This window comes from Aotus nancymaae, unplaced genomic scaffold, assembly GCF_030222135.1.
Source record: "Aotus nancymaae isolate 86718 unplaced genomic scaffold, 86718_ANA_hifiasm-v0.15.2.pri h1tg000012l, whole genome shotgun sequence".
In the NCBI taxonomy this organism is placed as follows: Eukaryota; Metazoa; Chordata; class Mammalia; order Primates; family Aotidae; genus Aotus; species Aotus nancymaae.
In genome coordinates this window covers 30,290,907-30,303,589 of record NW_026988423.1, presented here as the reverse complement: position 1 = coordinate 30,303,589, position 12,683 = coordinate 30,290,907, and the positions used below count along the sequence as shown (strand labels likewise).

At 40.0% G+C, this 12,683-nt stretch overlaps 1 protein-coding gene across 1 annotated transcript; it reads right to left on the bottom strand.

The window, feature by feature from the left end:
- Nucleotides 1-8,079: 8,079 nt before the first annotated feature.
- PATE3 (prostate and testis expressed 3) lies at nucleotides 8,080-11,644 on the bottom strand. Its single transcript, XM_012470653.2, has 3 exons — nucleotides 11,571-11,644; nucleotides 10,187-10,309; nucleotides 8,080-9,206 (listed from the first exon to the last, which is right to left on the bottom strand). The coding sequence occupies exons 1-3, from the start codon at nucleotides 11,617-11,619 to the stop codon at nucleotides 9,082-9,084; spliced, it is 297 nt and encodes a 98-aa protein (XP_012326076.1). The 5' UTR covers nucleotides 11,620-11,644; the 3' UTR covers nucleotides 8,080-9,081.
- Nucleotides 11,645-12,683: the final 1,039 nt, after the last annotated feature.

Here is a 12,683-nt window from a genome sequence, read left to right as displayed (position 1 = left end):
TGAGTGGATGTCTAGTTTGCTGATGATGAAGTTATTTCTGTTTCTTAGTTTTCCTTCTAACAGTCTGGCCCCTCTGCTGTAGGACTGCTGAGGTTCACTCCAGGCCCTGCTTGCCTGGGGTCACCTGCAGCAGCTGCAGAACAGTAAGGGTTGCTACCAGTTTCTTCTTCTGCTATCTTTGTCCCAGAAGGATGCCCGCCAAATGTCAGTCTGATCTCTCCTTTATGAGGTGACTCTTTGGATATACAGGAGTCAGGGAGCTGCTTGAGGAGACAGTCTGTCCTTTATAGGAGCTCAAATGCTGAGCTGTGAGCTCCGTTGTTCATTCAGAGCTGCTAGACAGGTATGTTTAAGTCTGCTGCAGTTGAACTCATACACCCCCTTTTTTTTTCCCCAGGTGCTCTGTCCCAGGGAGTTAGGGCTTTATTTAGGAATTTCCATTATGCTGCTGCCTTTTTTTCAGGGCTGCCCTGCCCAGCAAGGAGACAGGCTAGTCACTGTCTGCCTGCAGAGGCTTTGCTCTGCTGCTGTGGGCTCTGCCCAGCTGCGGTGTGAACGTCCCTGCAGTCCTGTTTATATGGGTGTAGTCAGAACTGCCTCAGCAATGGTGGCCCACCTCTGTAATGGGGGACTCTCTCTGTAATGGCAGGTTGCCTCAGCAATGGCGGGCTGCCTCAGCAAAGGTGGACTACCTCTGTAGTGGTGGAGTACCTCGGTAATGGCGGATGCCCCTCCCCCACAGAGCTGGACTGTCCCAGGTTCAGCTGTGCTTGCTGTGAAGCTCTCAACCCAGAACATTTCCAATTGCTGTTTTTTTTTCTTTTTTTGTGGGGGGGTGGGACCATCCGAGCCTGATCACCTGGCTCCCTGCCTCAGAGCCTTCATTTTTCTTTTAGTTGAAAGGTCGACTCTCTCGCCTGCTGAAAAGTTGCTGGGATCTGTGTGCTTTCCCGTGCAGTGACCCAGTGAGTTGGCTGAAACAGCGGCGCTGAGATTCGTGGTTTTTTTTTTTTTTTTTGGCCCGGAAATCTCCTGGCCTGGCTCCCTGTTTCAGTTCCCTTTTTTAATCAGATGAATGGGAGACTGTGGCTTCCCGGACCTCCACTCGCCAGACCCAGACCAGTGTGTTTTGTACAGAGGACTGCTGCACCGGGGTGCCGGCAAAACAGCCACACGGGCCAAAACAGCCACACTGGTGACCCATGGGGCTCCTCCACCTGGGATTCTCCTGGTCTGTTGGCAATAAAAATCCATCTGGAAATGCGGCGTCCACTCACCCTCTGCGCTTTCACTGGGAGCTGCAATCCTCAGCTGCTCCTAAGCGGCCATCTTGGATCTTCCTCCAACAATGTTTCTTAAAGAATTAGAAAGACAAGAGCAAACCAAACACCAAATCAGCAGAAGAAGAGAAATAATAAAGATCAGAGTAGAAATAAATGAAATTAAAATTAAAAAATACAAAAGATTCATGAAACAGACTGTTTGTTTTTTGAAAAGTGAAACAAAATTGACAAACCTTTAGGCAGACTAGGAAAAAAGGGAGAAGATTCAAATAAATAAAATTGGAAATGAAAAAGAGAGCATTAGAACTGATACTGCAGAGAATCAAAGGATCATTAGTGGCTAATAGGGGCAACTATATGCCAATAAATTGGAAAATCTAGGAGAAATGGACAAATTCCTAGATACATACAACCAACCAAATTGAATCAGAAGAAATCCAAAACCTGAACAGATGAATAATAAGTAGTGAGATCAAAGTCATAATAAAAAGTCTCCCAGTAAAGTAAGGCCTGACATCCAACATTTTCAATACTAAATTCTACTGAACATTTAAAGAACTAATACCAATCCTACTCAAACTATTCCAAAAAAAATAGAGGAGGAGGGAATACTTTCAAACTCATTATATGAGACCAGTATTATACTGATTCCAAACCAGAGAAAGACATATCAGAAAAACAAAACCATTGGCTGATACTGCAGAAATTCCAAGAATTATTAGTGGGTACTATGAGCAATTATATACCATTAAACTGAAAAATCTAGAGTAAATGAATAAATTCCTAAGCACATACAAGCTGCAAATATTCAACCATGAAGAAATTCAAAACCTGAAGAGACCAGTAAAAAGTAACAAGACCAAAACAGTAATTAAGAGTCACTCAGTTAAAAATAGCCCAGGACCTGATGGTTGCACTACTGAAGTCTACCAAACATTTAAACAACTAATGTCAATTCTACTCAAACTATTCTGAGAAATAGAAGAGAAGGGAATGCTTTCAAACTCATTCTATGAACCCAGTATTACCTGATACCAAAGCCAGAGAAAGACACATCAAAAAAGAAAACTACAGGTAAATATCGCTGATGATATTGGCACAAAAATCCCAAACAAAATACTAGCAAACCTAAGCCAACAACACATTAAAAGGATCATTCAGGCCATCTTTTCCTCCTCATATTCATCTCTGCCAATTGCTTCTGACTGTTGCCACATTCTTTGAAGCTGACAGCTGGATTCTCACCAATTTGAGAGACTGTGTTGAATCATCTGATTTAAAATAAATCCCATTCGGAGGAAGTCCCAAGATGGCCAAATAAAAGGCAGCTCCGGAATGCAGCTCCCAGTGAGAGAGACGCAGAAGTCGAGCAGTCTCCACAATTCCAAACGAGGTACCAGGTTCATTTTGTGGGTCTTGTTGGACAGTGGGTATAAACCAAATAGGGTAAGTTGAGGCAAGGTGGGGCACTGCCCCACCCAGGTGGTGCATGCAACTGACCGGAGGACCGGGGAATCTACCTCTCCAGGACTTTGGTTTGGATACAGCACTCCACCCAAGCCCTCTACAACTCACAGAACAGGAAATCTTCACCAGGCTGAAAAGCCTCAGCAAGCCACTTAAACAGGGCAGAAGAGCAACTTTGGCTGGCACCGGGGCTGTCAGCATAGATCTAGGTGGAAGCACTGGCTGATGCTGAGAAAGCCAAAAAGCCGGTGGGACCAAGCTACTGGCTCCCCAGAAAGAAGGGGAACTGAATGCAGGGAAACTGGCTATATGGCAGGATGGGTCTCCCCCTACAAAGCCTAGCAGGCTAAAAAACTCTCACTTCAGAGTTTTGCACCCAGAATATCAGTTAGAGAGCAACCAGGAACGAACAAGCTCAGCGGTGGGGGAAGGGCAACCGCCATTGCAGAAGCCAGCCTAATTTTCCTGAGCAAATATAAGAGGCAGGAAAAGTAGGCAGCAGCTCCACTGAATCCATGGCAGCCCAGCAGTGCCTCTGCAGGTAGACAAAGGAAAGGCAGTCTCCCCAAGCAGCCACCTGAGATCAAACCTATATAAATTCAACAGATGAGAAGAAACCAGCGCAAGAAGGATGAAAACATAAAAAACCAGAATGCCTCTCCCCAACCACGAGATCACAGCTCCACACCAGCAAGGGAACAAAGCAGGGTGGAGAACGAATTTGATGAACTGACAGAAGCAGGCTTCAGAAGGTGGGTAATAACAAATTTCTCTGAATTAAAGGAACATGCTCTAACCCAATGCAAAGAAACCAAAAACCTTGAAAAAATGTTAGATGAAATGCTAACTAGAATAACCAACTTAGAGAAGAACACAAACAACTTGATGGAGCTGAAAAACACAGCACAAGAACTTCATGAAGCATACACAAGTTTCAATAACCAACTAGATCAAGCAGAAGAAAGGATATCAGAGATTGAAGATCAACTCAGTGAAATAAAGCAAGAAGGCAGATTAGAGAAAAAAGTGTGAAAAGAAATGAACAAAGCCTCCAAGAAATATGGGATTATGTGAAAAGACCTAATCTACACTTGATCAGTGTACCGGAAGAAGACGGGGAGAATGAATCCAAGCTGGAAAACACTCTTCAGGATATTATCCAGGAGAACTTCCCCAACCTAGCAAGGCAGGCCAACATTCAAATACAGGAAATACGGAGAACACCACAATGATACTCCTCTAGAAGAACAAGCCCAAGGCAAATAATCATCAGAGTCACTAGGGTTGAAACAAGGGAAAAAATGCTAAGGGCAGCCAGAGAGAGAGGTCAGGTCACCCACAAAAGCAAGCCTATCAGACTCACAGCAGATCTCTCGGCAGAAACCCTACAAGCCAGAAGAGATTGGGGGCCAATATTCAACGTCCTTAAAGAAAAGAGCTTTCAATCCAGAATTTCAGGACATAGGCATAGGCAAGGACTTCATGGCTAAAACACCAAAAGCAATGGCAACAAAAGCCAAAATAGATAAATGAGATCTAATTAAACTCCAGAGCTTCTGTAGAGCAAAATAAACAATCAATCAGTAGAGTGAACTGGCAACAAATAGAATAGGAAAAAATGTTTGCAATCTACCCATCTGACAAAGGGCTAATATCCAGAAACTACAAACAACTAAAACAGATTTACAAGAAAACAAACAAACAAATCCATCCAAAAGTGAGTGAAGGACATGAACAGACTCTTTTCAAAAGAAGACATATATGAGACCAACAAACATGAAAAAATGCTCAACATCCCTGGTCATTAGAGAAATGCAAATCAAAACCACATTGAGATACTGTCTCACACCAGTTAGAATGGCAATCATTAAAAAATCTGGAGACAACAGATGCTGGAGAGGATGTGGAGAAATAGGAACACTTTTACGCTGTTGATGGGACTGTAAATTAGTTGAACTATTGTGGAAGACAGTGTGGCATTTCCTCAAGGACCTAGAAATAGAAATACCATTTGACCCAGCAATCCCATTACAGGGTATATACCCAAAGAATCATAAATTGTTCTGTTATAAAGACACATGCACACGTATGTTCATTGTGGCACTGTTTACAATAGCAAAGACTTGGAACCAACCCAAATGTCCATCAACAATAGACTGGATAAAGAAAATGTGGCACACATACACCATGGAATACTATGCAGACATAAAAACGATGAGTTCATGTCCTTCATAGGGACATGGATGAATCTGGAAATCACCATTCTCAGCAAACTGACACAAGAACAGAAAACCAAACACTGCATGTTCTCACTCATAGGTAGATGTTGAAAAATGAGAACATGTGGACACAGGGAGGGGAGCATCACACACTGAGGTCAACTGGGGGGCTAGGGGAGGGACAGTGGGGAGTGGGGAGGGTGGGGAGGGATAACGTGGGAAGAAATACCAGATATAGGTGATGGTGGGATGAAGGTGGTAAACCACCTTGCCATATATGTACCTATGCAACAATCCTGCATGATCTGCACATGTACCCCAGAACCTAAAGTACAGTTAAAAAAAAAAAAAAAGAATCATTCATCATGACCAAGTGGGATTTATTCCAAGGATGCAAGGATGATTCAGCATATGCAAATCAATCAATGTGATACATCATATCAACAGAATATGGACAAAAAATCTATGATATTTTCAACTGATGCTAAAAAAACATTTAATGAAATTCAACATCCCTTCATGTTCAAAGCTCTCAAAAAACTGTGTATAGAATGAACATACCTCAACATAATAAAAACCATATATGACAGACCCACAGCTAGTATCATAAAACAAAAAGAAAAAACTGAACGTCTTTCCTCTTAGATCTGGAATGCCCATTTTCACCTCTGTTATTCAGCATAGTACTGGAATTTCTAGCTAGAGCAATCAGACAAGAGAAGAAAATAAAGGGCATCCAAATTGGAAAGGAAGAATTTAAATTGTCCTTGTTTGTAGATGATATGATCTTATAGTTGGAAAAACCCAAAGACTCCTCCAAAAAATAAAATGGAAAAATAAACTAAATAAAGTTGTAGAATACAAAATCAACATACAAAAATCAGTAACATTTCTATATGCCAATAGCAAACATTCTGAGAAAGGAACCAAGAAAGAAATTCAATTTACAATAGCCTAGAAAAAGTTAAATACCTAGGTATGAACTTAACCAAAGTAGTGAAATATCTCTACAACACAAACTATAAAACATTGATGAAAAAATTGAAGAAGACATGAAAAAATGAAAAGATATTTCATGCTCATGGATTATAAGAATCAATATTGTTAAAATGTCCGTACTACCCAAAACAATTTACATATTTAATGCAATTTTATGAAAATACCAATGACATTCTTTACCAAAATAGAAAAAAAAATACTAAAATTTATTTGGAATCACAGAAGACCCAGAATATCCAAAAGTACTCTGAACAAAAAGAACAAAACTAGAGGAATCACATTACCTGACTTCAAATTATACTACAGAGCTATAGTCACCAAAACAGCATGTTACTGGCATAAAAACAGACACACAGACCAATGGAACAGAACAGGAAATTCAGAAACAAATTCACACATATACAGCAAACTTATTTTTGAAAAAGCTGCCAAGAGCACACACTGGGGAAAAGACAGACCCTTCAATAAATGGTGCTGGAAAAAGTGGATATCCACATTCAAAAGAATGAAGCTTGACCACTATCTCTGACCATATACACAAACCAAATCAAAATGGATTAAAGACTTAAACCATGAAATGAATATAAGAAAACTTTTAGGAACTTCTCCAGGACATTGTTCTGGGCAAAAATTTCTTAAACAATACCAATTAAGCACAGATAATCAAAGGAAAAATGGACAAATGGGATCACATCAGTTTAAACTTCTGCACAGCAAAGGAAAAAATTAACAAAGTAAAGATACAACCCACAGAATGGGAGAAAATATTTGCAAACTACCCATCTGACAAGAGATTAATGATCAGGATATATAAAGAGCTCAAACAACTCTATAGGAAGAAATCTAAAAATCCAATAAAAAAATAGGCAAAAGATTTAAATAGGCATTTCTCAGAAGAGACATGCAAATAGCAAACAGACATATGAAAGTGTTCTGAACATCACTGATCATCAGAGAAATGCAAATCAAATCTGCAATGAGATACCTCATCCCAGTTAAAATGGCTTATATCCAAAAGACAGGCAATAACAAATGCTGGCATGGATGTGGAGAAAAGAGAACCCTCACACACTGTCGATGGGAATGTAAATTAGTACAACCACTATGAAGAACAGTTTAGAGGTTTCTCGAGAAACTAAAAATAGCGCTACCATATTATGATCCAGCAATCCCACTGCTGCATATATACCCAAAAGGGAGAAAATCAGAACATTGAAGAGATATCAGCACTTTTTGTTGCAGCACTCTTCCCAATAGCCAAGATTTGGAAGCAAGCTAAGTTTCCATCAATAGATAAATGGGTAGAGAAAATGTGGTACAAGGGAGTGCTATTCAGCCATAAAAAAATGAGATCCAGTCGTTTGCAACAACATGGATGGAACTGGAGGTCATTATGTTAAGTGAAATAATCCAGGCACAGAAAGACAGACATCACACTTTCTTACTTATTTGTGGGATCTAAAAATCAAAACAATTGAATTCATCATGAATATAGAAGAGTGGTTACTAGAGGTTTGGAATGATAGTGGAGGGCTGGAGGGGAGATCGTGATGGTTATTGGGTACAAAAAATAGAAAGAATGAATAATATTTAGTATTTGATAACACAACAGGCAACTACTGTCAATAATAACTTAATTGTACATTTAAAAATAACAAAAAGAATATAATTGGATTGTTTGTAACACAAAGGATAAATGCTTGAGGGGATGGATACCCTGTTCTCCATGATGAGATTATTATGCTTTGCATGTCTTTTCCAGAATATCTCATGTACCCCATAAATATGTACACTATGTACCTATAAAAACTAAAATATTAAAAGTATTATGACAAGTAAAAGAAGTCAGGTTTAGGAGAATAGTTTCTGTGTGATTTCCTTTATAATAAATTCCAGAACAGTCACAATTATTCCATGAATACAGAAGTGCAATGCTAATTACTAATCCCAAGCAAGGACTTCCACTTTGTGGAGAATAGCAGGAATCAGCACTCTGCCCATTACCAGATGCAGGAGTCCTACTATATCTTGGGCTACTGTTTAGGTCCATCATGCTCTATTTACCTATTTGTCTGAGTTCAATGAGACAGAGCACACCAACACACAACAAATTCTGTGAAGTCGGTTTATTACTTAAAGATGAGCAGCAAGCAACAGACAAATCTCTTTGAGCCAGGCCCCCAAGTCTCAAGAAGACTGTACAGTGTAGATAGTATCTTGACTATGTTTGTCTCTCTTTGCACCACAGCTGAGGTATCCTGAAAGAAAACCCATCCTTGGTTATATACCTCAAGTGCCATGTGACACATAGGGCAAAGCTTTGAAGGACCTCCTGCTTCTAGAGGGAGAGTTTGTGTGGCAATAGGGAGGTGATGATGGAGGTAGGAGGTGATAGTAAAGCTGAATGGCAAAGGAGGAAAGGAAGAGAGAAGGTTTAGAAAAGGAAGGGGAAGAAATGAAAGTTGTGACGTACCTTGAATGTGCATCTCAGAAGGAGTGATAGTGGCTGTGTGAGAGCTCAGTGAATGTCACACAGGCCGGGAAGTCCCTTGTTTGCTATCTTCTAATAACAGTGTAAAGATGTAGTTTGTAAATGCCAATGAAATCAAAGTGGCTGAGTTTGAAGTGGCCATTGCCTGCTGGTAAAAATAACTTGCTGTCTGTAGAGAAAAATCTTCAGTATCCATCATCCATTTTATTGCTATTTCTGCTTAATCATTGTCCCGATACATGGGAATTTTAGATAAAAATATTGTGAATTTTTAGCTGAAGGCTTTCCAGTGCACCTGAACTAGTTAAGCAAATTAAGATTCTAGAATGTTCCTGCTTTAAATTTTACTGTACAGGAGCTCTTGGGGCAGGTTTCTTGGAGTATGACAATGCCATTAAACCCAGTAATAGGAGAAATCCATTGTTCAAAACCACTTTTCTCTGACTGAGGGAGAAGCCAAGCTCAAGGCACCAGAAGGGATGGCACTAGTTTAGTCCCATTAGGTTAAGGAGCAGGCGGGGTATTGTTAGGACAGACACAGAAGGAAAGCAAGGGCCAGCAGAGTGTGAAGGATGAGCAACATTAGGGATATTCCAAGCGAGACCTCAGGAGGGCAAATATCTTAGAGTTTGAAGTTGCAGTTGTCATAGTCGCAGCATTCGTGAACGTAAGTCCGATTCCTGATATCAAATGTTATGTCTTTGCAGAATTTCTGACACATCATGTATGATATCTGGAGAATATTGCCTAAAATCGGAAAGAACCACAGAAAATAAGCGTTCGATTTAAGCTCTCCAAGGTGAGTCAAAACCAGCAGTATTTCTGTTGGTGAAAATTTAATCAGGCATCAGAGTAGGTTGAGGGATGGCTTCCCAGCTTATACTCCCTAAAAGCACCCGGGCGGGGAGATACAGAGGTCACTGGTCAGCTGCAGGGGTTGTTTGCCTGAGGTCCCTGAAAATCCTCAACTCTGTGTAGCTGCTTCATTTTTCTCTCTTGCTAGAAGATTAGCAAATAGTGATTTAGTGTCTTCCAAGTCAAAATCTGTTTGGTCATTAACCAGCCTCTTTTCATCCCCTCCTCCTGCCACTCTTCTTAGTCTTTGGTAACCACCATTCTACTCTCTACATCCATGACATCAACTTATTTTTTAGCTCCTATACATGAGTGAGAACATATGATATTTGTCTTTCTGTGCCTGGGTTATTTCACTTAACATAATGACATCCAGGGTCACCTATGTTTCTGCAAAGGACAGAATTTCATTTATTTTTATGGTTAAATAATATTCTATTTTGTGTATATACTGTATTTTCTTTATTGTATATTTCAAAATCGCTAGAAGAGAAGATATGGAATGTTCTCAATACAAAAAAAATGATAAATGTTCAAGTTGATGGATATCCCAATTACCCTAATCTGATCATTACACGTTGAAGGCTTGTATTAAAAAAATCACATGTACTTATAAACATGAACAATTATTATGTGTCAATTACCAAAAAAAAATCTGTTTGTTCAGTGTTCTTGGAAATATAGAATCCCCAACTTTTCCCTCCTGTCCCATTGACTCAAATTATCTTCTGTCTGCACACACAGGGACCTATGCTACCACCTGTGCTGCGGGGCATTCTGTACTTGTTTTTTCTCTTGAGATGTGAAATTATTGAAGTACTCTCCTTGAATTCTAAGAATCTTACAACACTTTCCCAAACCCTCTAACTTACCCTCATATATCTTTAAGAGCATGCATGCCTCATCCTTCTGAGCAGTACAGACACCAAAGCCTCTTCTACAGCGGTCTTTCCGAATGCGAAGTTGGCATGTTATGCACTGAAGTGATGTCACTGCTGGAGAGAGCACAGAGATGGTGTGAGACCAGGCAAAAGCAGAGACTTGGGATGGAGTTGGAAATATTCAGATGGCGGTGGCAAACGGATAGTCGGGGGGCGGATGGATGAAGAGCTGCTGGCTGTAGTATTTAGGCAGTAAACAGTCGGAGTTCCTGTCAACTCCTCATTTCAGAGTAATAAAAAGGAAATGTCACCATATGAATAAAAGGATTCTGATTCCAACTTCAGCCCTTATAACCTGGATAACTTTAAGCAAAAATTTAGCCTCGATGTCTTTGATTTCTCTAGCTTAAACATGATGCTATGAATGCTAGCCTGGCCTACTTGGCAGTGCTTTAGAGATATGGGTGTGATAAGGAGGGCAAGTGCTTAAAAATATTTCACCCAAGCTGTTGTTACTATCACTGGGTTTCTAACATTTGGCATTGTTTTGTGTTGTATATTGTTGCTTGGGTATTGTTAGGCGATATATTCTGTTCTTTTGAGCTTCAATCTGAATCTACATAAAGGCATCATCAATAATAGTACCATTAAGTGACACTTTTATGAGGTTCTGTGGGGTGAGCTATTCAAAATACAGGTTTAATTAAAAAAAAAATTCCCTGGTGCACCTGAATGAGAAGGCAAAATAGCAATGATTGAGCATCTCATTTGGGCCATGTTCTCTCAAATTGCATTTGATTTAATTCTCACAAAAGCCTTGTAAGCACGTACCATTGTCCACATTTCTTGAATGAGCAACCAAAGGTACAGAGAGTTTGAGATCGTGACCACAAACCATGAAAAAAATCTGTCTGATTCCAGAGCATTCAGTACTTCCTCTCATGGAATTACTTGTAATATAAAGTCTCTGAAAAGGGTTTCAAAACCTATTGTTCAGTCCTAAAATAAACTGCAAAATTATTCATTATAGACTGACCAGCTCCCTCAACAAATGGAATATAGATTTCCAAATAAAAAGGATGTCCTAAGAAAAATCTTGCCAGGGTTTGGGATTATGGTGAATGGAAGGGACAGAGGGGGGGTGTAGGTTAAAAGGGCAGGGACAGAGTCCTGCCCATCTGGAGGAGAATGGCAGGAGGTTGAAAAGGACGGAAGAATTGGCAGGGAAGGCAGAGGAGTATTCTGGAGGCTGGCTTCCCCTGGCTCATAAATGTGGTCAAAGCTCAGCCCTGCATGGACGCACACTACACACATGGTTTTCCTGGAGCTCCCTAGATCCTGTCTCTCAAGTATACCCCTCAAGTTCTGGACTTACCCACAATGAGGCAGCAGAGGGGGAAGAGAAATAAGAAGTGTTTGTTCATGCTGACCCGGAAATCTCTTGTGCAGGAAAAAGAAGCTAGGGGCTGCCAGCACAGGTCTTTAGGCTCTGGAGAGAAAACTTTCTTCTTCATGATAGGCTAGTGATTATTCATGCCTAAGGAGAGCCAGTCACACAAGGTTTCCTCTTGGAGATCAAGTTCATTGGCTGTCCTCCTCATGGCAGAGAATAAAGATAATTAATAAATGTTGAGGTTTGCATTGAGTTAACCTTTTTAAAAACATATAATCCTCATCATAGTTATGATATTATTATTCTTAATCCAATTTCACACAGGAGGAAACTGAGGCTTGTTGAAGTCCAGAAACTTACCCTCGGTCATATATCCAGTGAGTGATAGTGCTGGTATTCAAAGTGTGACTTCTTAATTCTAGAGTCCACATGTTTCAACTCCATGTTTCAATGCCTCACTGAGATTTATTCATACATTCAACCAGTATTTATTGAGAAATTATACATGCCAACACAGTTACCTGAGTGAGAGCAAGCAATAAATAAGGCAGATAAGCTCTCCTACCCCCTCACATTATGGGTAAGAAACCGGAGAGTGAAAAAAGAAAAGATACATAGTCTGACCAAGCTTGACTTTCCACCTAGAAAGTTTTATTCTCAGTCAAGAACTCTTTTACTTAAAAGAAATCTGTCCTTAAAGGCCAGGGACTGTTTACTTTGTGGAGCCATGAAATCCTCTCTAGAATTATTCCATGACTTGATCTTTAGCAAATTTATATTTTGAATCTGGCTAGTTTTGTTCATAATTTAGGTGTCTGTCTTTATGAAAGCTAACTCAGTTAAGATTCACTATGGGGATCTTAAGTGGGAAACCATGACCACTCCTGGCATTCTAAGTCTCCTAAACCACCAGCCCAACAGCTGATGGCACTTGGTTAGATATACTAGAAATATTCCATACTGAACTGATTTAACAACATGTTCTTTAGTTGTAGGAATAGTATGATTGTTGAAACATATTGAGTCTATTTTTTAGGCATCAGATGAAGACTGGGTAAAATATGATCTTACATTAAGTGTGACAAAATTTACAAT

Excerpts from the sequence above, each read along its gene's own strand:
- PATE3 (XM_012470653.2), bottom strand. The coding sequence starts at position 11,619 with ATGAACAAACACTTCTTATTTCTCTTCCCCCTCTGCTGCCTCATTGTG. Across the intron at positions 10,310-11,570 it reads CCTCTGCTGCCTCATTGTGG|CAGTGACATCACTTCAGTGC; the intron begins GTAAGTCCAGAA and ends TGCTCTCTCCAG. Across the intron at positions 9,207-10,186 it reads GCTCTTAAAGATATATGAGG|GCAATATTCTCCAGATATCA; the intron begins GTAAGTTAGAGG and ends TTCCGATTTTAG.